Source organism: Camellia sinensis, chromosome 7 (assembly GCF_055761805.1).
Source record: "Camellia sinensis isolate YWXY chromosome 7, ASM5576180v1, whole genome shotgun sequence".
Taxonomy (NCBI): domain Eukaryota; kingdom Viridiplantae; phylum Streptophyta; class Magnoliopsida; order Ericales; family Theaceae; genus Camellia; species Camellia sinensis.
This window is the reverse complement of record NC_138967.1, coordinates 107,140,717-107,162,155: the sequence shown is the minus strand read 5'-3', so window position 1 is coordinate 107,162,155 and position 21,439 is coordinate 107,140,717. Positions and strand designations below refer to the sequence as shown.

At 32.2% G+C, this 21,439-nt stretch overlaps 1 protein-coding gene across 1 annotated transcript; it reads left to right on the top strand.

Annotated features, from left to right (window-relative positions):
• Nucleotides 1–12,414, top strand: LOC114292642 (uncharacterized). The gene is made up of 4 exons (XM_028236642.2): nucleotides 1–1,038; nucleotides 5,449–5,739; nucleotides 9,258–11,264; nucleotides 11,845–12,414. The coding sequence occupies exons 1-4, from the start codon at nucleotides 123–125 to the stop codon at nucleotides 12,201–12,203; spliced, it is 3,573 nt and encodes a 1,190-aa protein (XP_028092443.2). The 5' UTR covers nucleotides 1–122; the 3' UTR covers nucleotides 12,204–12,414.
• The last annotated feature ends 9,025 nt before the right edge of the window (nucleotides 12,415–21,439 follow it).

Below are 21,439 nucleotides of genomic sequence, written 5' to 3'. Positions count from 1 at the left end.
AAATGAGTTCAACAAGAAACAACATTATTCTACATGATGTCTATATAAATTATGCTCGTTTGATTTTCCAACTCAAGCTATTTACTCACTGTCACCCTTGTTTCCATATCTAAGTTATCTTAATGGAGAAAACTTGGTTCCTGTATTTAACTGCAGTGGCCTTGGCACACTGTTTCTTAGCCTGCTTGGCTATGAATGGTCCCAACTCCACCACTGATCAATCTGCTCTTTTAGTTTTCAAATCCTATATCACTTTCGACCATCCTAACCACTTATTGGCAACTAACTGGTCCTCAGCCACCTCAGTTTGTGACTGGATTGGTGTCTCTTGCGGCAAGCGCCACTACAGAGTGGTGGCCTTGAATCTCCCAAACATGGGTATTGGAGGCACCATCCCACCCCACATTGGAAACCTCTCATTTCTATCCTACTTCAACATCACTAGCAACACTTTCCATGGTCATCTTCCTAGTGAGTTGGCTCGATTGCATCGCCTAAATGTTGTCGACTTTGGTGTCAACAATTTCGGTGGAGATGTTCCAGCATGGTTTGGAAACTTACCCAAGCTTCAGTACTTGCATCTCAAAAACAACAGTTTCACGGGTTTGGTTCCGGCTTCCATTAGCAACATATCAACATTAGAGTCTCTTGATTTAATGTTCAATTTTTTGGAGGGAAGTGTTCCTGAAGAGATCGGTTATCTTCCTAAACTGAAGTGGTTACGCATGCGATTTAATAATTTTTCAGGGCCTATTCCGCCAACCATCTTCAACATCTCTTCACTTGAGTTGATTGATTTCACACATAATATGATGTCTGGTAATCTTCCGGAGGATTTGTGTATTTTTCTTCCTAAACTTGAAATTCTTGCTCTTTCCTGGAATGAGTTTGATGGCCAAATTCCATCAACTTTAGGTGAATGCAGAGAGCTCCAAATCATATCTTTGTCGTACAATAAATTTAGTGGTTTCATTCCGAAGGCAATTGGGAATTTGACTTTGCTTCAGATTTTGTATCTTGGTGGTAACAACTATAAAGGTATGATTCATTCTCACTTGTTATTCACTTTGGTTCCATTTGATATATATTCAAAGTAAGAAGATTTGAAAATTTTCATAATATAAACCTTTTTCTTTCTTTTTTTGGTGTATACCACCATATTCATAATTATGACCTTTGTCTCATTATGGTATTAGTTATATTTTAGTTAAAACTTATTGTAATATTAATTATAATCTCTTATAGTTTTATTTTGTTAATGTCCAAAGAAATATTTAATTTTGTCTCATGTGGCACCTGTTTATAATCTTTACTTATGGCTTGATTGTAAGTTATTGTAATATATTGGTTATGACTTATTGTCGTTATTATTTTAATTACAACCGATGAGATCTTTGATTATGTCGTGTTTGGCTATAAGTTATTATTTTTTTTTTTTTTGTATTTACGATTTAAAAGTGATTTAATTATGTCGTGTTTGGTGATAAAGCTTGTTAGTTTTTTTTTTTTTCCCCATCATGAAATACTTCTCCCAAAACACTTATTATATACTGAGAATAAGTTAATAATTCAAAATGTTTATGTGTTGAACCCCCAACCTCTTCTTCATTGCAAGTATCTAAGTGTTGCTTCAATAAATACTAATGCTTATATAAAAAACTATCTTCAATTAATAATTTATCAAAATTAACTCAATTTTTTTATGTATATATATACCTTAACACCCCTTGAGGATTATGTTTACTAGATTTTGTTGGTATAACGAGCTCTACTACTCATATCTATTACTAGTACAATAGTAATACTAAAGATGATAAACAAAATATGGTACATAAATATGATTATCGTAGAATGATTGATTTGGAAAATACTAACGCTGTGTTTGGTTGGGGGATTTGGGAAGGGAAATAGAAAGGGAAATGGAAATAAAAGGAAAAGGAGAAAGAATTAATAGAATTCCAAATCCCAACTATGTTTGGTTGTGTTGGTTATAAAATAGAATTGATGTCCTAAAAGGTCTCCTATTTCTTTATTTATTTCTCACCCCCTTTCTTTTCCCATATATTTTTTATTATAACCAAACATAAATAGGATTACATTTCTCATTCCTTTTCCAAATCCCACCCCAAAAACCCCAACCAAACACAGCATAAGAGTATGTTTGGATCTTAAATTTGTGAAGAGGTTAATGGACCAAAAAGACAGGAAAGCAAAAATGGATGAAACAAAAGTTTGTTTGTTTTTTTTTTTTTAAACGAATCTCTTCCCCTAATTTCTTATTACAATTTTTGATTGATTGAAACAATGAATTCTAAAATTTTATGTGACGTCAATTCAATACAATTAAATTTCTTTTTATCTTTTGGTTGCCATAAAAATTGAAGAAGTAGAAGTAATTATTGTTCTTTATTTTAACAAATTCAAGACGCAAAAATAGTATTAAAAAGGATTACCAAAATTTGACCACTACGATATATATATGTACATTGGGAAGTGCTTTTTTTTGTTTCGTTTTGTTTTGACTTATTTTTGTTTATAGTGATTTTTTTTTTTTTAAATTTTCAAAAAGGTTTAGGTTTTAAATTCAACTCGACAAGACAAATCAAAAAATTATAATTTTTTAAAAAAATTCAAAAAAAATACAAAAACAAACCAAAATAAGCAATATTTTTTTGGCTTATTTTCGTCTTTTGTGATTTTATTTTTTTGAATTTAAAAAAAAAATTATGGTTGCGTTTGGTAGAGTTTTGTAAATATGATTTGAGAGTATGAGTTGTATTTTGAGTTTATGAGTTGTGGAATTATGATTTGAGTATAGAAAATTTGTTTGCTTATGGTTTTTGAATACAATATTGAATTGAGTTTTGAATTGAGTGTGGAATTGAGTTTTGAAAGTTTGATTTGACATGTGAAGTAAGAAAATTTGTTTGGTTATGAGTTTTGAAAAAAAATTTCAAAACTTAATTTAAATTGCTATAACTCATAACAAAACACACTACTCCCACGCTATTGAAAATTCTGACCAACACTCATAACCAAACTCTTTCTAAAATTTAATTAAAAAAACTTATTATTAACAGAAAATAACATTAATCAATTTTTTAATTGAAAATACTACAAATGAAATAATTTTTTTTCAAAATAAATATTCAAAAAATTTAAATCATAAATATTTAAATAATCTAAAAAATTTAATAAGTAAAAAATTAAAATAAATATTCAAAAAATTTAAATCGTAAAAATTTAAATATTCAAAAATTTTAAATAATTTAAAATGTTAATATTTTAAATTTAAAAATAACTCTACACTCAAATCGTAACCAAACACATAAAACAAAACTCAATTAAGAAATAATTTTTAAACCTTATAACCAAACACATAACTCGAAACTCCATACTACTTTCACAACTCTACACTCAAATCGTAACCAAATACATAACAAAAAAAATTAAAATATTTAAAAATATTTTTATAAAATAGAGTTTGAATTTATTTTTATAAAATATTTTAAAATTTAAAAAATTAAAATCATAATATTTTGAAATTAAAATATTTAAAAATATTCAAAAAAATTAAAAAATTAAAAATCGTAACATATTTAAATATTAAAATATTTAAAATCTTAAAAAAATTAAAATATTTTAAAAATTAAAATATTAATTTGAATTGAGTTTTGAAAAGAGTTTTGAATTATGTGTTTGGTTATGAGTTTTGAAAAGTAATGATTATGTTTTGAATTGAGTTTTGAAAAATAGGTGTAGAATTATGATTTGAAAGCTCAAAACAAACAAACACACTCAAATTAATGGATGAAACTATAATTTCAACTGCTTACCAAACAGAGCCATACTTTTTAGATTTGTCTTGACAAGATGGACCAGAAAAGTAAAAAAATTTAACATAATTAAAAAAAAAAAAAAACTAAAGACAAAAAAATTCAAAAAAAGAGGTTTTTTTTTGTTTTTATTTTTTGTGCCCAAAATATGTACATTTGCCTATCCAAAAAAACCTACATGTCTGCTTGCCCATTTGAAAAATAGCTTTATTTTGATGTATATATGTTGATACTACACAAAACTTTGTAGGCAATTCGTAAATTATTTATGGTGTGTTTGGTAACGTTTACGTTTTCAGTTTATATTTATAAAAATTTTATAAACTGGTTTTTGTTTATTTTTTGTTTATTTTTAGAAAAACATAAACTACAAACGTGTTTGGTAATTGATAAAATGTTTTAAAAAATTTAAAAATATAAAAAAGAGTAAGAAATGGCAAGTGGTGGCAAGTGGCGGCGGAAGACGGTGGTGGAAAGTGGTGACGGTGGGTAGTGGGTAGCTGGTGGTAGTGGGTGGTGGCGGGTGGGTGGTGGTAGTGGGTGGATGGCTGACGGTGGCGGGTAGTGGGTGGTAGCGAGTGGGTGGTGGTGGTGGTGGCGGCGAGTGGTAGTGGCAGGTGGGTGGTGGATGGCGGGTGGTGGTGGTAGGTGGTGGGTGGTGGTGGCGGGTGGTGGGTGGTAGCGGCAGGTGGGTGGCGAATGGCGGATGGCGGGTGGTGGTGGGTGGTAAGTGGTGATGGTGGGTGACGGTGGCCGGTGGTAGTGGCGGGTGGTGGGTGGCGGTGGCAAGTGGATGGCGGATGGTGGGTGGTGGCGGGTGGTGGTGATGGTGAGTGGGTGGGTGACGGTGGCGGCTGGGTGATGGGTAACGGTAGTGGGTGGCGGGTGGTGGGTGGTAGCGAGTGGGTGGTGGTGGTGGTGGCGGATGGTGGTGGCAAGTGGGTGGCGGATGGTGGGTGGTGGTTGGTGGTGGCGGGTAGGTGGCGGGTGGTGGTGGGTGGGTGATGGTGGCGGGTGGTAGGGGGTAACGAGTGGGTGGTTGTGATAGATGGTGGGTGGTGGGTGGCAGGTGGGTGGTGGGTGATGGTAGTGGTGGTGGTGATGATGGGTGGCTGGTGGTGGTGGGTGGCTGGTAGTGGCAGGTGGTGGATGGTGGTGGCAGGTGGGTGGTGAGTGGTGGTGGCAAGTAGGTGGCAGGTGGTGGTAGCGGGCGGTGAATGGTAGTGGCAGGTGGTGGGTGGTGGCGGGTGGATGGCAGGTGGGTGATGGGCGGTGGTAATGGTGGCGAGTGGGTGGCAGGTTGTGGTGGTGGTAGATGGGTGGTGAGTGGTGGTGGGGGGTGGGTGGGGGGTGGTAGCGGCGGAAGACGGTGGTGGAAAATGGTGGCAGGTGGTGGCTAGTGTTGGGTGGTAAAAAAAAAACTGAAAACTCAAAATGAAAACACATTTTTTTTGTTTTCATTTTTTGGCCAAATTTATAAATTGGGACCACTGATTTATAAATCAAAAATTTTACCAAACAAGTTTTTATTTGAGTTTTTAAAATTTTTGTAAATATAAACAGAAAACAGAAAACGAAAGTGTTACCAAACGGCACCTTATTATTTTTGCAGGTGAAATTCCACAAGAACTAGGTAGTCTACATAGTTTGGAGAAGTTAGCTATGGAGTCTGCCAACCTCACTAGTCTCATACCATCTTCTATTTTTAACATCTCTTCATTGAAAATGCTTAATCTACACACCAATAATTTATTTGGTAGTCTACCAAGGGATATGTGCTTGCATCATTCCTCGCTCCAAATTATGTATCTTCCGACAAATAAATTGATGGGAAACATTCCAAGAGCAATTGGCAACTGTACCTGGCTCTCGATATTTGTTATTGATGAAAATAACTTGACAGGTAACCCATCCATTTCTCAAACTCTAGTTGCTAACTTTGGGAAGGGAATGGGCACTAATCTTTATCACACTAAACACTACTTTTTGAATAAAATTTTTAAAAAATAGAAAAAAAAATATTTAATTTATATTTCATTCATGTTGTTCTCATTTTTTCATTTTCTATTTTTAAATCTTTATTTCAATTCATAATTCAAACACAATCCTAATGTGTTCAAAAACTTTTCTATTCCTTCAAATTATAAGAATTAAATTTAGGGATGCAACTTGGGCAGGCTCAATGCGAACAACCCGAACCCAACTCGAATTTTTTTTATTCCTTGAGCAAAATATTTTTGAATTCGGTACGAGCTTGAGCAAAAATTCAGAATCCCGAACTAAAGTTGGACGGACTTGGACAAATATATCAAATAACTCGAGCAACTCGAAACTCGAATTAAACATACATATAAATTATTATCCACGGGATGCTGTTAAAATAATTTTGATCGTTAGATCATATTGAATATATATTATTCACACAAATAACACAATACAAAAAAAAAACTCATAAATTGTAAAGACCACTATAACAATATTTTTCATACATTATATAAATTAATTGTTTTGATATTGTTAATAATTTGTATAGAAGAAATGTAATTAAATAACTTAGCTGCACTAAAAAAATGAAAAAAAAAAAAAAACTAAAATTTATGTGTAATTTGAACAATTCAGACAATTCAAATTTAATTTGGGTCGGACTTGAAAAGACAATTTCGAGTTACAATATGGACTTGAGTAACTCTCAACATAATTTGTGCTTGGATTTGAACAACCAGTCAACCCACCCAAACAAGTCGTGTTGTTATAGCAATACATCATATGATTTCCAAGATATATCTATGCCTTGCAAACTTATATGCATTGATTAACAACTCATTTGGGCAACACATAAAATTATCTAACCCAAGCCTAACAAGGAAACTACTTCATCCAGGGAAATTCTATAGCACACGCCCTTTTTATGGTGTGTACCACATATATCTTTGGTTATTATTTTTGAGTTATTGGTTATAATCTACTGTATTGTGATATTGGTTATAACAAAATTTTAACTATGATCCAAGAGTTGTCTGATTATATTTTCATGTGATATTCAGTTATAACTCAAATTTTTTTCTTAGTTATGACTCTCATATCATTAAATTATATCATTTGTAATAATTAAACTCTCAAATAACATAACTTGCATATGTGTACCATAATGTTTCTCATCCATCCATATCATAAGTAAGCCATTCATAGTACAAGTCTTATCTCTAGTACCATCTCCAAACCAACATAAAAGAGCAAAAAAATAATCCAAAATATGAGAAAGGAAAATAAAATAATTAACGCAATCCCATCATCCCATCCCATGAATGGAAGACTAAAAATTCGGTTTGTATGCTATTTTTTTTTTTTAAATATAAAAACATAGTAGCATTATAATTATGATTAAATCAAACTAAGTCTTGTGTCCCAATCAAATAAGATCGATTATATGAAAATGTTTTTCTACATTATGTTCTATCAAGAGTTATATACTCAAATGATTTAAACAAATTCATATATATATATATATATGTTTTATTATTCTTATTCTAAGATAGTTGAAGTCTTTTTCCTTCTACAATATTTTCATTTAGGGGAATTTTTTTAAGGTCCCTAATATTAAGATTTTATAATATAAAGGATATACAATATTTTCATAATAGTTAAAGTCTCTTTTCTATTGAGAAAATTCGATTCAGAAATTTTTTCTCAACTTAAAGAAATTTCATCCTGATTCAAAGAAATTTTGATTTTCACAAAGAAATTTATCTAATTTCACAAAGAAATTTCAAAATTTCTTTGTGATTATACCTGGGAAATTTCAAAATTTCTTTGAGTCGGGTGAAATTTCTCTTAGTCAAATTTTCTTTGTGAAAATGTTGAGGGATCTTAGTTAATAAAAAAATATTTTGGATCTCTTCTACTACACAAAATTAAAGAGTGATGTTTTACTAATTTTCCCTTTCATTTATGGTGATTAACTCTTTTCTCATTCTATGGCAGACTAAATCCTAATTCCCCTAATCTATATTATATATGAAGTAAAAGTCACTTTTGTCAGAAAGACTCTATGAGCTTTGGACATTAATATATATTTTTTTTAAAATTTTTTTTATTAACTACTCTTAGGTGTAACTTGTATGAAAATAGTTAAAATTTAATTAATTCTAAATTACTTTTTCTACATATTCTAAACAAATTCAATGTTATTATTTAATTTTTAAAATTATTTTTTTATAAGTTATTTATTTTCATGCATAACACAGGTATTACACTTGTTCCAATTGAAGTGAAGATTCAACTATATTTGGTTTGATTTTTAAAAAAAAAAAATTCAAAAAACCTAAAACTAATTTAGTGAAAAAATCATAATAAATACAAAACACTCATCAGTTCATATAGTTTTACATTTTTTTAAGGCCAAAATAAATTTTAGATATTCAAAAAAATATTTTTATAGTTTGTTTTTGTCAAACTAATTTCTATTTTAAAAAAAAAATGATTTGTAAAATTAAAACTGAACAGGGTACATTTTGAGTAGATCTTTTCTTTTTCTTTTCTACAGTTCATTTTCGTTCTTTTTTTTTTCTTGTTTTTTTCTTTTTTTGGGATATATTACACGAGTGTAATTTTTTTTTTTTTTTTTTGTGGATAAATTACATTGACCTCATCTAAGATTTGAAAAAAAAAATAAAAAATAAAACCCATAAGTTTGATATAATTAACTAGGGTCCCTTTAGGATTATATAACACATAGCCCTTTTTTCATTAGTAATTATCTAGACATACGAATAAAAAATGATGTTATCATCTCTTTTACACAAAAATATATATTTTACCTTGGTTATTCTTATATCTTTACACTATCTACATTAGTTTTGATCTCTTTAGCTTTACTAAAAAAGAAATTTGATGTAATTATGCTAAAACTATGAATTTGCTATATTTTCTTTAAACATAAGGAAATATTAGTGTAATGTATCCTTATTTTTCATCCTGCACCCTTTATAACATCTTGTCATATTTATATGTTACAAAATTGAACATTGAATTACATGTTCATCCCACAATATTTAGGCATCTTGAAATGTCAATTAGGAATCAAAAGGTTTCTCATCTATATATGATCTTCTAAATTGGCCATCTAGTACATGGAAAATACTAATAGGTACTACTACAAGGTAAATGACGGGTTATGTGAATCCAACCATTCGTAAATCCAACCATTCGTAGTAGATATAACTCCACCAAGAGAAAGAAAAAAATGATGTCAATTGTACAAGTTAGAATATTTTGTCTTGATGTTAGTTACCAAGGCGAATGCCTTAATTAATATTTTTTCTTATCGAAGTTTGTTTTTTTTTTTTGGGGGGGGGGGTTTTAAAAAAATTGGTTTCAATTGAATTTTTTTCTTCAAGTTTATGTGTTTTTACATTTTGGCAGGTCTGATACCAGATAAGATTGGTAAGCTTCCAAATGTGAGAGAGCTAAGACTTTCTGTTAACAACTTAATGGGTGCCATTCCAACATCAATTTTTAATATTTCATCGCTTCAGAGTATGTCACTTGCGGAAAATAACTTGTCAAGCAATCTTCCATCAAGTATAGGGCTTTGGCTACCCAATCTTGATAGCCTTTTTCTTGGAGGAAATAAACTCACTGGAATTATTCCCGAGTCAATCTCAAATGCTTCTAACCTCGCTCTGTTAGACCTCGATGGCAATGCATTTACGGGTTCAATTCCAAAATCGCTTGGCAATTTACGACTACTCGAAATTCTCAACTTGGAAAACAACAATTTGACGAGTGGATCATCTGCTTCCTCTACAGAATTGAGCTTCCTCAATTCCTTGGTAAATTGCAAACACTTAACAGATTTGATCATAAATCAAAATCCTCTAGACGGCATTCTTCCAACAACCATTGGAAATCTCTCTTCTTCCCTTGAGAACATTCGGGCAGAATCTTGTGGAATCAGAGGCAACATTCCTAGTGAAATTGGTAATGTAAGCAATTTGGCATTCTTGTCTCTGCGACACAATGGTTTGATCGGATTCATTCCCTCCACAATCAAAGCATTGGGAAAGCTTCAAATATTGGATCTTTCCGACAATAGACTGCAAGGGTCCATTCCAGATGATATATGCCAACTCAAGAACATGGGTGATCTACGATTAAACCAAAATGAACTTTTTGGATTGATTCCTGAATGCTTAGGGAATATTACATCTCTAAGGTATCTCTACCTCAATTCCAACAAACTAACTTTTGTCATACCTACAAGGTTAGGCAATCTTAAAGATATCTTGGAAATTAACCTATCCTCGAATTCTTTAAATGGCAATCTGCCACCACAACTTGGGAGTTTCAAAGTTGCAACACTAATAGATTTTTCAATGAACCAATTCACAGGAAAAATCCCAAGTACAATTATAGGTTTGCAAAACTTGGTTAATCTTTCTTTGGCGCACAACAAGTTACAAGGATCTATACCTGACTCATTTGGAAGCATGGTGAGCTTGCAATTCTTAGATCTATCATATAATGACCTCTCCGATGTGATCCCCAAGTCCTTAGAGACACTGTCTCATCTTTCATATCTCAACATTTCTTTCAATAGGTTAAAAGGACAAATTCCAAATGGGGGACCTTTTGCAAACTTCACCATTCAATCTTTCTTGTCGAATGATGCATTATGCGGTGCACCAAAGTTTCAAGTCGCACCGTGCCCTACAAGTTCCTTTCATCATTTGAGGAAAAAAAGAGTGGCTCGAGCTTTATATATTTTGTTACCTATTGCTTCCATACTACTTGCTACGACCTTTGTGTTCTTGTTCATAAAAAGTCGAAGAAGAAATCAAACTCCATCCAATGTTGATCTCTTACCAATAATAACACCTCCAAGAATCACATACCAACAGCTTTTCCGAGCAACTGACGGGTTTAGGGAGAGCAACTTGCTTGGTATGGGAAGTTTTGGTTCAGTTTACAAAGCTATCCTTAAAGATACCACAGTTTTGGCTATAAAGGTATTCAACTTGCAAGTAGAAGGTGCATTCAAGAGTTTTGACATAGAGTGTGAGATAATGCGAAACATTCGGCATCGCAATCTTACTAAGGTCATTAGTAGCTGCTCAAACCTTGATTTCAAAGCTATAGTACTCGAGTATATGCCTAATGGGAGTCTTCAAAGATGGTTGTATTCTTACAACTATTTTTTAGATTTGTTGCAAAGGTTAGACATAATGATAGACGTGGCCTGTGCTTTGGAGTATCTTCACCATGGTTATTCAATACCTTTGGTTCACTGTGATTTGAAACCCAGCAACATCCTGTTAGATGATGATATGGTTGCACATGTGAGTGATTTTGGCATTGCGAAATTATTAGATCTTGGGGAGAGTGTCACACATACAAAGACCATAGCAACATTTGGGTATATTGCACCAGGTGACTCCCATTTTTCAATTTATATTTTCACATTTTTTGTGTTTTCTATATATGTTTCCAATTTATATATACAAACATCACTTTTCATATTATAGCATAAAATTTTAAATATAATTTGCATAGAAATTTTTATGATTTTGTTGACAATGGGTTGATTCTTTAAAAGGTAAGTTACACCGATCTCCATTGAATAATGATAAAAATACAATAAATTCCACAATTTCAACATAATTATATTGACCTCCCTTCAATAATAGAAAAATTAACCATGTTAACTTTAATAAGTAATTTACTTTTTTGCTTTTACACATTATACCTTTTATTTCTCAAATTTAACAATAATACCAAATAACAAAATCACTCTTCTTTTTTTTTTTTTCTTCTTTTTTCTCCACACAACCACCACTACATACCCTCTTTCCCAAAATAACTCACCCATCCAACACTTACCACCATTGCATACCCCTCCAGCACTACCACCCTCTTGCACACCACAAATCCAACCACCGACACATACCAACTTGCCACCACCAAAATTCTATAATTTTCTTGACATAACATTTCTTTTGATTGTATGTAGAGTTTGGATCAAAAGGATTAGTATCCACAAGCTGTGATGTTTATAGTTATGGAATCCTGCTTATGGAAGCATTCACAAGAGTGAAACCTACTGATGAAATGTTTTTGGAAGACATGACGATGAGACGTTGGATGAGAGAGTCATTACCAAATGCAATCTCTCATGTTATAGATGCTAACTTGCTTAAGCCAGAGGAAGAACACCTCAATGCAATAGTATTGCAGTGCGTATCATCTATCATGGATTTGGCTTTAAGTTGTTCTACAGAATTACCTGGGGAGAGGCTCAATATGAAAGATGTTCTCGCAGCACTCAAAAAAGTTAAACTTTGGTATCTAGCAAATTGTAGAAGGAGTTGAAGGAAGAAAATATGGACTTTGGTGTCTGGCCAATTACAACATTCAAAAAAAGTCAACCAGATGCATCTGTAGTATGTAATAATTATTTAATACTTGGATTGTTAATTTTGTATGCTTTAAACTTTTTTGCAGCCTATATATATCAGTATGTGTTAGTCAACTTAGGTGGTTTCTAATAACCTAAATCAACACTAAAAATTAAATATATTAAGTGATAATCAATTAAGCTCTTTTGATAGCCATAACTGATATCACTTAAAAGTTTAAGTGCCTCTTAAAATGTATGCTAACAATTAATTTTTTTTTAAAAATAATATGAAACTTACCTAATTATGATTGAATTTATATATACTAAACATAAGTATCGACATACATTATTATAAAATTACTATCATCGTCATCACCACCACGACCACCACCGTCGTCATTGTCGCCACCACCATCCAACCACTACTACTAGCACTACGACCACCTTATTTGTGCAAAGACATATTTTGCCAAAATTGAATAAAGAACTAAAGCAATGTACAAGATTTGTCAACCTGTACAATAAGGTGTATCCAAAAGAGGAAAGGAAATTAACCTTGCTGAGTGCTTAAATGACTTTCCAAGGTTCCTTAGAAAAAAAAAATGGTATAAAAGTGAAAAGAAATCTGAGCACATTCATGAAGGCAGTAAAATAGCTTGCTACAAACCAAAAATGTGCCCAATTTTTAATTCTTTTAGCAATCACCAGTCATTAACCACTCAGAAAAGATCAACAATTAAAACCTACAATAGACAACAAATAAATTCTGGAAAGTAAGCAACATAACTTCAATATGCACAATAAACAATATGAAAAGAGTAAACACTACATAGACAAACTCTTACTGTCGTGTTTGGATCTTAGATTTGTGGAGAGAATATAGAAGTGAATGAAATAAAAGCAAAAAAATGTGATTCTTTACTTGATTTCGAACACAAGTGTAACTGCACAGATTGAGATTGAACCCTCATTTCTTTTTCATATAAAGATAGTTGCATTAAGAAAAGGTTTTCTGTCATAATTGGACTAAGCCTGAAAATTTTCTAAGTGCGGAAATTGGATTTTTCAAAACTTACGAGTTTGAAAATAAATTTTTGGCAATAATTGTTCATTATATATTAAATAGTGTAATTTGATTTTGTGGGATTTTTCTATGAAGTATTAACCCCTTTACTTCAACATCAAACTTAAAAATTTCTGGAGAAAAATTATTTTTTTACTAAAACTGGGGAACCATTTTTTGATTTAATTGGATTTTTTTTATTTTGCATTTTTATTTGAATCCAACATTTACTTAAATGGTAACAAATGAAAATAAGGTTGATGTGTAAGGAGTGCCTTAGGACCTGAGTCTGGGAGGCTGTATCTGTCCAACAAATCTCAGTTCGCTCAAGCACAAGAATGAGCAATGGAGTAGTCTGTTCCTCACGCCTGAGATTCTGGGAGCCTTCTTTCTTCACTCGAGTGCAAGAGTGAGGCTCGAGCGGTCTGTTTGGGTCCAGTCTATTAAAAGTCACTTTTTGCTTCACTTTTCTCACTTTTTCTTTTCCTTTTCTTACTTTTTCCTTTTCTTTTCCTTCTCTCTCTCTCTCTCTCTCTCTCTCTCTCTCTCTCTTCTTATCCGTGAAACCCTAACCCTAACCCTAAACCCTTGATTTCACCTATTTTATTCAAGAGTTCAACTTAAATCTTGTATCAAAAGCGAAGAGGAAGTGGAGATCAACCATTTTATCGATTGGATCGCATTTTCATTTCTTATTAGGTCTTCCTTCATATTCTAGTACTCTTCTTTAAGGTAGAGGTACTCTTAACTTAGTAGATTTGTGATTTGAGATATGTATGTAGTATTTTCTTAGTTTTATGTATGTATGAGATGATTACGTTGAAATAAATGAGTTTTGATGAATTTAAATGGCGTTTTTCTCAAATTTTTGAGGGATTTGGAATTACTCTTGATGATTATGGATGTTGGTGATAAGTATTTGCTTTGGAAACATAAATGAGGGAAAAAACCCTAATTTTTTCCAAGCCCTAACTTTTCAATTTTCTTCAAATGATAAAATTTTATTCAATTGGACTTTAAATCATGAAATTGAGATGATATTGAGTAGAAATGTATATAAAGGTGGACTTGTGAGTTGTTTTGAAATTTTATATTAAAATGAAGGAAATGGGATATTGTTGAGATTGTGAAAGTTGAAAATCTTTTGATTTGGAATTACTCTTGATGATTATGGATGTTGGTGATAAGTATTTGCTTTGGAATCATAAATGAGGGAAAAAGCCCTAATTTTTTCCAAGCCCTAACTTTTCAATTTTCTTCAAATGATAAAATTTTATTCAATTGGACTTTAAATCATGAAATTGAGATGATATTGAGTAGAAATGTATATAAAGGTGGACTTGTGAGTTGTTTTGAAATTTTATATTCAAATGAAGGAAATGGGATATTGTTGAGATTGTGTAAGTTGAAAATCTTTTGATTATTGGCTAGAGAAAATATCGTTTTGCCCTTCAAACTTTCACACATTTTTCAATTTGACCGCCAGACTTCGATTAATATCAGTTTTACACTCAAACTTTCGAAATTTTGATCAATTTGGCACCAACCATCACATTCCATCTACAATTTGATGAAATGTGCTGACGTGGCACCAAAGTTCATTTGGAATTTAACTTTGCCACCCAAACTATACCTTAAAAATCAATTTGCCCCCCAAATATAAAAAAAATTAAATTTAAATATTTAATAATTATTTTTTATCTCAATAATGAAAAAAATTAAATTTTAAATAATATCTAATTTGCAAAAAAAAAAATATAAAAATCCTCATTTAGAATTATCTTGAGACTATGAAGCATGGATACTTCGACGAACATATCGTACCCGTACTGGGTACTTACCGAATTTTGAAATTTTTTTCCCACTCAATTTTGAAATTACTATTAGTCGATGAATTCTATTGAAATTAATTTTGGTAATAAACTAGTTACATTTGTACTCGTACACACACATAGAGTAGCCAAGGAATTTTTGATTCAATAAGTTTCTTTAGGATCAACTCGAGATAATTTTGAGACCTATGAAGCACTTGTTTGGGTATTGGTAAGATGCATGTACATTGACATGGTAAAATCCAAAAAAGTAGGGTACGCGTACGGTTTAATATGTTTGTAAAAAAATATTTGTTTTTAATCTAGAATAATATAAAAATTAATTAATGGGCTTAATTTTTTAAATCCAACATACAATTGGCATTTAATGCCAAAAGAACAAGTATAAGATAAGTCAAAATTAAATATTATTATATTAAATAACTTACAAACCATAACTTAATTTTATTATCATGCGAAACACAAAACTAAAAACGAAAAAGAAGTTTAGTGAAAGAAATTTGTCTTTGTAGTAGGAGAAAATATTATTTTCATTGAGGTATAACATGACTTGGGTATATACTAGATATGTCTGGGTACGCCAAAAATTAAGAAGGAAAAATTTGAGTACGTGTTTTGTGTACCCGGTACGTATCCAGAATTATCATACGTTGGTAAGTACCCCCCTTCCTCGTTAGTCTGGTCAAAGGTGAGGCTAATCTAGAGAAATCTTTCACAAATCGATGGTAATACTCGAGCAACCCCAAGAAACTACAAATCTCAAAGGCGTTCTTAGGTTGTTCCTAATCTTGTATTGCTTCTATTTTGGAAGAATCTACCATCACTCCTTTCTCGGATACCACATGGCCTAAGAACTTCACTTCTTTCAACCAAAACTCACACTTCTCGAACTTAGCATACAACTTGTGAGCTCTAAGCAACTCAAGAACAACTCACAAGTGTTCCTTGTGCTCCTCCTCAGAGGGTGAGTAAATCAAAATGTCGTCGACGAAGACAACCACAAAACGGTCTAAAAACTTAAGGAAGATCCGATTCATCAAATCCTTAAACATGGCAGGTGCTTTGGTTAACCCGAAAGGCATCACTAGGAACTCGTAATGGTCATACAGCGTACAAAATGCCGTTTTCGGGATATCCTCTTCCTTCAATCTCAATTGGTGATAACTCGACCTCAAGTCTATCTTAGAAAGCAATAAGACCCCTTTAACTGGTCGAATAAGTCATCTATGCGAGGCAGTGGGTACTTGTTCTTAACAATTACCCGGTTCAACTTTTGACAATCAACACAAAGTCGTAACGTGCCATCCTTTTTCTTGGGAAAGAGAGTTGGTGCTCCCCAAGGCGATGTACTACGATGGATAAAGCCCTTATCTAACAATTCTTTGAGTTGAATCTTCAACTCACTCAACCCAACGGGTGCAAATTGTAGCTTGCTTTTCGTTCTCCTTTCAAATATGACTAGCCCTACAGTTCGGACTTCTATGGTTCTGAATCTAATTTCACAAAGGTAATGTGAAATAGATAAACACAAATGAGTCCAAATCCGGCAAATCTTTTGAAAAATCGATGTTTGAATTAAATTTCAAAAATAGAATACTTTGCCAGATTACAGAGTCGCCACCTAAATATTTTTGAGAAATTTAAGAATCCCATGACTTGTGCCAAAGGCCACTTATCCGTCATTAACAAAGTGTCTCAACATGGGAACTTAGGTACGAGAAGGGAAGGTCATGAATTGAGCACCCCACTCGCCCGATCAAAGATCAGCCTCTACTAATCATGATGCGATTTTTAAGTACATTATATGCTCTTGTTCCGATTATTAGACTAACATTACTATGTGTTACACACAAGTATAGACTAATTTGCACAAATTAGAACGCTTTGACTTCATGTTTGTTTGAAAATTATTTTTGATACTTGTCACTTGAAAAGATGAGTTTGTATGTACATTAATCAATTTATCCCAATTTTAGCAATTAGCCATCATCCACGGGCATTCAAACAGATATATCACTTATGCATTTAGCCTCATGGAAAACATGCTTGACATGGCAACAATCACACGCAATGCAAGATGCTAAAGCAATAAATGCTCACCTAGTACTCCAAGGCAAGCCAAACAAAGTAAAATAATTAGAAAATACGCATGTTCCTAAACAATGCAATGTGACTAATGCAATGCACACATTTATGCAACTTTTATAGGCTCGCTATGAGAGCATGGCATATGATCCGATTCAAAACATGTAATAAATCACGTATTTAAGCAATGAAATTGAATTTTGACACTGGTTAGTATGATGAACCGAACCCAAATGCCTGTGATACGAGTGTATGCAAACATGAGAATGCTAAGTAAACATGATGCTCTATGCTACCATTATAAACGGGCAAATAAAAGGGAGAAAGAAATGGGGGTTAGAAGACATACACGCTTATTACATATTTTTGCGCTCGCGCAGGAGGGTCCGAATAAGTGTCCAAATGTTCGGATTAACTAATTATTGTAGAACCACACGAATAAATTGAACTAAAACTAGCTAAGCTAATTTAACTAACCATCTAATTTATTACAACAAATGCATTATATCAATAATAATTGCAACAAGGACAATAAGCATTATTTACAATAATTGCAACAATACCAATGAGAATAGTACTCTAAGCAACCATGAGTCATCGCATGCACAGTGCCCAGAAGCTGTTCTGTCTACCCAGACTACTCTGCCTTACCTTCCGCCCTTGCCATCTATTTCTGCCAAAAGCTCACTGCTTACCAAACATTGGGAGCTGGTTGGCACCCAACGAGATCCGGCCGGGCCAAAATAGTGCCGACGGCACCAAATTTTATGCCAAAAAGTGTTTTGTGCTCTGAGGTGAGAACAGTGCAGACAAAGCCTTTCTAGGCCCTGTTTGTCCTTTCTGCCCCTTTTTGTCATAAGAAACTCAAGAGAAGAACAAATTTGCATTTGAAACCATCAATTAGCGCAAGTTGATGGCTTGATGATCTTGAGCATGTTTGGAAAAAATTGATAAATGTGATGAAAAGCCACTATTCCCTCCTATCATGAAGGCTCAAAGAGGGAAGTAGACAAGCTTTATGTCTTATTAACGTATCATGAATTGATACGTGGCAATTCTTAGACCGATGGACTTGGCATAACATCCAGCCAAATCCAACCAACTCTAAGCATTTTTTTTTTATGTCAGTTTAGTTCATTTTAAGCAGATTTCATTAGTCTTTACCATTCTTTAATCAATTTGTCCAAGATGATGTTTAAGTCCACTAAATGAGAAGAAACTTCAAATGAGAAGTGATTCTTGGCATAAAAGAGAGCCTATGCCTTGACGATGAACCTCCGTAGAGATTAAGCCATTGAGCGCAGGTCTCTTTCCCATGCCTTGAATAATTGTCGATCGGTTGAAGTAACTCTCAAACAAAAGAAAAGAAAGAAGAGAGAGGTAGCATAAATGACTTATGCAAAATTGATTATTTAAAATGAGACTCTTGATATGAAAATGAGCCAAAGAAAAATTATCAAAACATGAGTGACACAATACAACTAGCTAGATATGAAGACTTCCAACACAACAAGTTAGATATTGAAAGCATACCTTAATTAAATAAATTACAACAGCCCTAAAACAGTCACTGATATGCTAAAACTGTGGCTAAAAATCATGTGAAAGAGTATAAAAAACGTAGGAAAAGACTAGATCAGTCTAGTCCATAAATTATTTTTTAAGCTTCAAACCTAAACAACGAGATGATGGCTCAACGAAATTCTAATTCATTAATATTGTTAAAACAGATATGATTAGACCAATATTTGTTTGCTATATGTATTTCCTAACATTGAAAAAACATTAAGGGGTTTATATTAATAATAATGATAGGAACACTAATTAGTGTACTAATTAATATACTAACTAAATATAATATTGGGTTTATTACACTTTCTATTCCTAAATTATTATCAAATTGTCTGTTTAGTCCCTAAATTATCGATCGATTGAATCTATTTAGTCCCTAAAGTATATAAATCAAAGTCTATTTAGTCCCTAAACTATTGATTGAATCTATTAAGTCCCGAAAATATTTAATTCAAACCTATTTAGTCCTTAAAAAAATTCAAAAAATAAAATATATACCCATATGTATTATAAATTAGTAAAAAACCCTCTCTAATTAAGATTTTATTACATAATTTTTTTTTAATTTTTATTTTGTCTTTAAAAGATATTTTATTTTGTTGTGTGTTTAAATTAATATTAGAGTAAGATTTTCTAGTCTTACCAATAGATTATATGAATATTAGATATACTGAAGAAGTAGAACTGGATAGTTTAAAAAATTGCACTTCTCTACAAATAGTAATAGAGCAAAATAATACATTAATTAAGTAATAAAAAGAACTTAGCGAAAAATTTAAAAATAATCAATTAGAAATTATAAATGAAATCTAACATATAATATTAGTTATTAAGGCAAGCGTTTATCTATTGTAGAAGATAAGTAAAAAAATACTATAAATAATTACTCTTATCCTTATAAAGGAAATTCAATATATGGATTGGCACCCAATTTTCAAAGACAGAATAAAAATTTTAAATTTTTTTTTGAATTAAAATTTTAACTAAATAGGGTGTTTTACTAATTTATAATATCTATGAATTTATATTTTATTTTTATAATCTTTTTAGGGGCTAAGGGGTTGTTTGGGGTGTCCTAAATAAGTGTACTTTTTGTCTTTTTGGACTAAAAAATTGAGAAAAAAAAATATGGATGTTTGGGTTAATTTTTTTATTTTTTATAAAAAAATATGTATTAAAAAATTATAAAAATTGGTTTGTGGGGGAAAATTAGGATTGGGAGTTGTGCAGTCGTAATTGTTGACTTTTGATAAATAATGTTAACTTTTTAACTTTTTGAGTAACTTTTTAACTTTTTAACTTTTTCTTATCTTCCCAAACTTGGCCTAAATATATTTTAATTAAATATTTTAAGGACTTAATGGATTCAATTGTTAGTTTAATGACTAACTAGATTTGATTTATATATTTTAGGGACTTAACAGACACAATTGATAGTTCAGGGACTAAATAGATAGTATAATGATAATTTAAGGATACAAAGTGTAATAAACCCTATAATATTAAACCATCTAGGCTTAACTTAGTTGGCCACCATAACTCTCCTAAGGTTTTAGTCCCATTTAACTCTCCATAAGGGAGAGTTGAATTAGTAAACAAGAACTTGATATTTTGCAAGGGTGGGGAAACTAATTCCCATAAGTACTAATCTAACAACTAATCATTGACTTTTGCCGTAGGAAAAAACTAAATAAAATATTAGGTAGGATCATGTTAAGTGGTAGATTTTAGCATTACTATCATGTCTTAGAGCTCATAGAGCCTTTTAGATGAAAATTCCTTTTTACTTTAGAGAATTAGAATTTAGTTAACCAGTATGATTGGAAAAGAGTTGATAACCATAAATTAAAATATTAGGAAGGAAAAAAGGCTTAAATTGACATGGAATGAAGTTAATAAAAAAAAATATAAGAATTTGTTAAAATTATATGAACATATAGCCCTTGATATACAGTGGGAGGAATTACGCTCCATACTTCATCTCTTCATAACTTCACCATGCTTTTTTTTATGGGCAGCCTCAAGTTGGGCACACATAGATGATTTAAACTATCTTTCTCATGGATCTCATAATAAAAACTTATTCACGCGAAAAATTTATTATAGCGATTCTGGTTTAAGACCCCGACCCATTTGATATTCTGGATTCGGATTTCATTATTTTGTATTGTTGTTCATGTTTTATTCCTCTAGGTTGCTTCTCATCTAACTATGCAAGCTTTCTTTGATGACATACGACCGTCTTACCCCTAGTTCAAGGGCTGTTTCGAATCGGCTATGTAAGCCTCACATTGTGGTTAATTGTTGAACATTTTGAATTAAGGTTCAAGGTTTGCAAGCAAAGGGGTCGAGTCTTGAGGCTGAGAGTGATCCTATGCTATACAATTTCAAGATCAATTCCAGGCATGTCTTCGTAGAACCACGTAAAACATTTTTGAAATTCTTTTAATAAAGCAATTAGTCGCTCATGCTCTTCTGAAGACAATATAGAACCAATCTGGATCAAGCCAGGATCTTTCTCAGTACTCATTTTAACAAACATGATCTCATTCATTAGGGGCTTAGCACGCCTCTCTTATTCTCAATCAATCAAATTTTTCAAATCCCGAGGAATTCCCCCCTCTTTGTTTTCATCACAGTTTTGGAAATAGTTTTG

What these genes read in the sequence shown, in the direction of transcription:
- LOC114292642 (XM_028236642.2), top strand. Translation starts at nt 123, where the DNA reads ATGGAGAAAACTTGGTTCCTGTATTTAACTGCAGTGGCCTTGGCACAC. An exon ending in TGGTGGTAACAACTATAAAG is followed by an intron (nt 1,039 to 5,448) that starts GTATGATTCATT and finishes TTATTTTTGCAG; the next exon opens with GTGAAATTCCACAAGAACTA. An exon ending in ATTTGGGTATATTGCACCAG is followed by an intron (nt 11,265 to 11,844) that starts GTGACTCCCATT and finishes GATTGTATGTAG; the next exon opens with AGTTTGGATCAAAAGGATTA.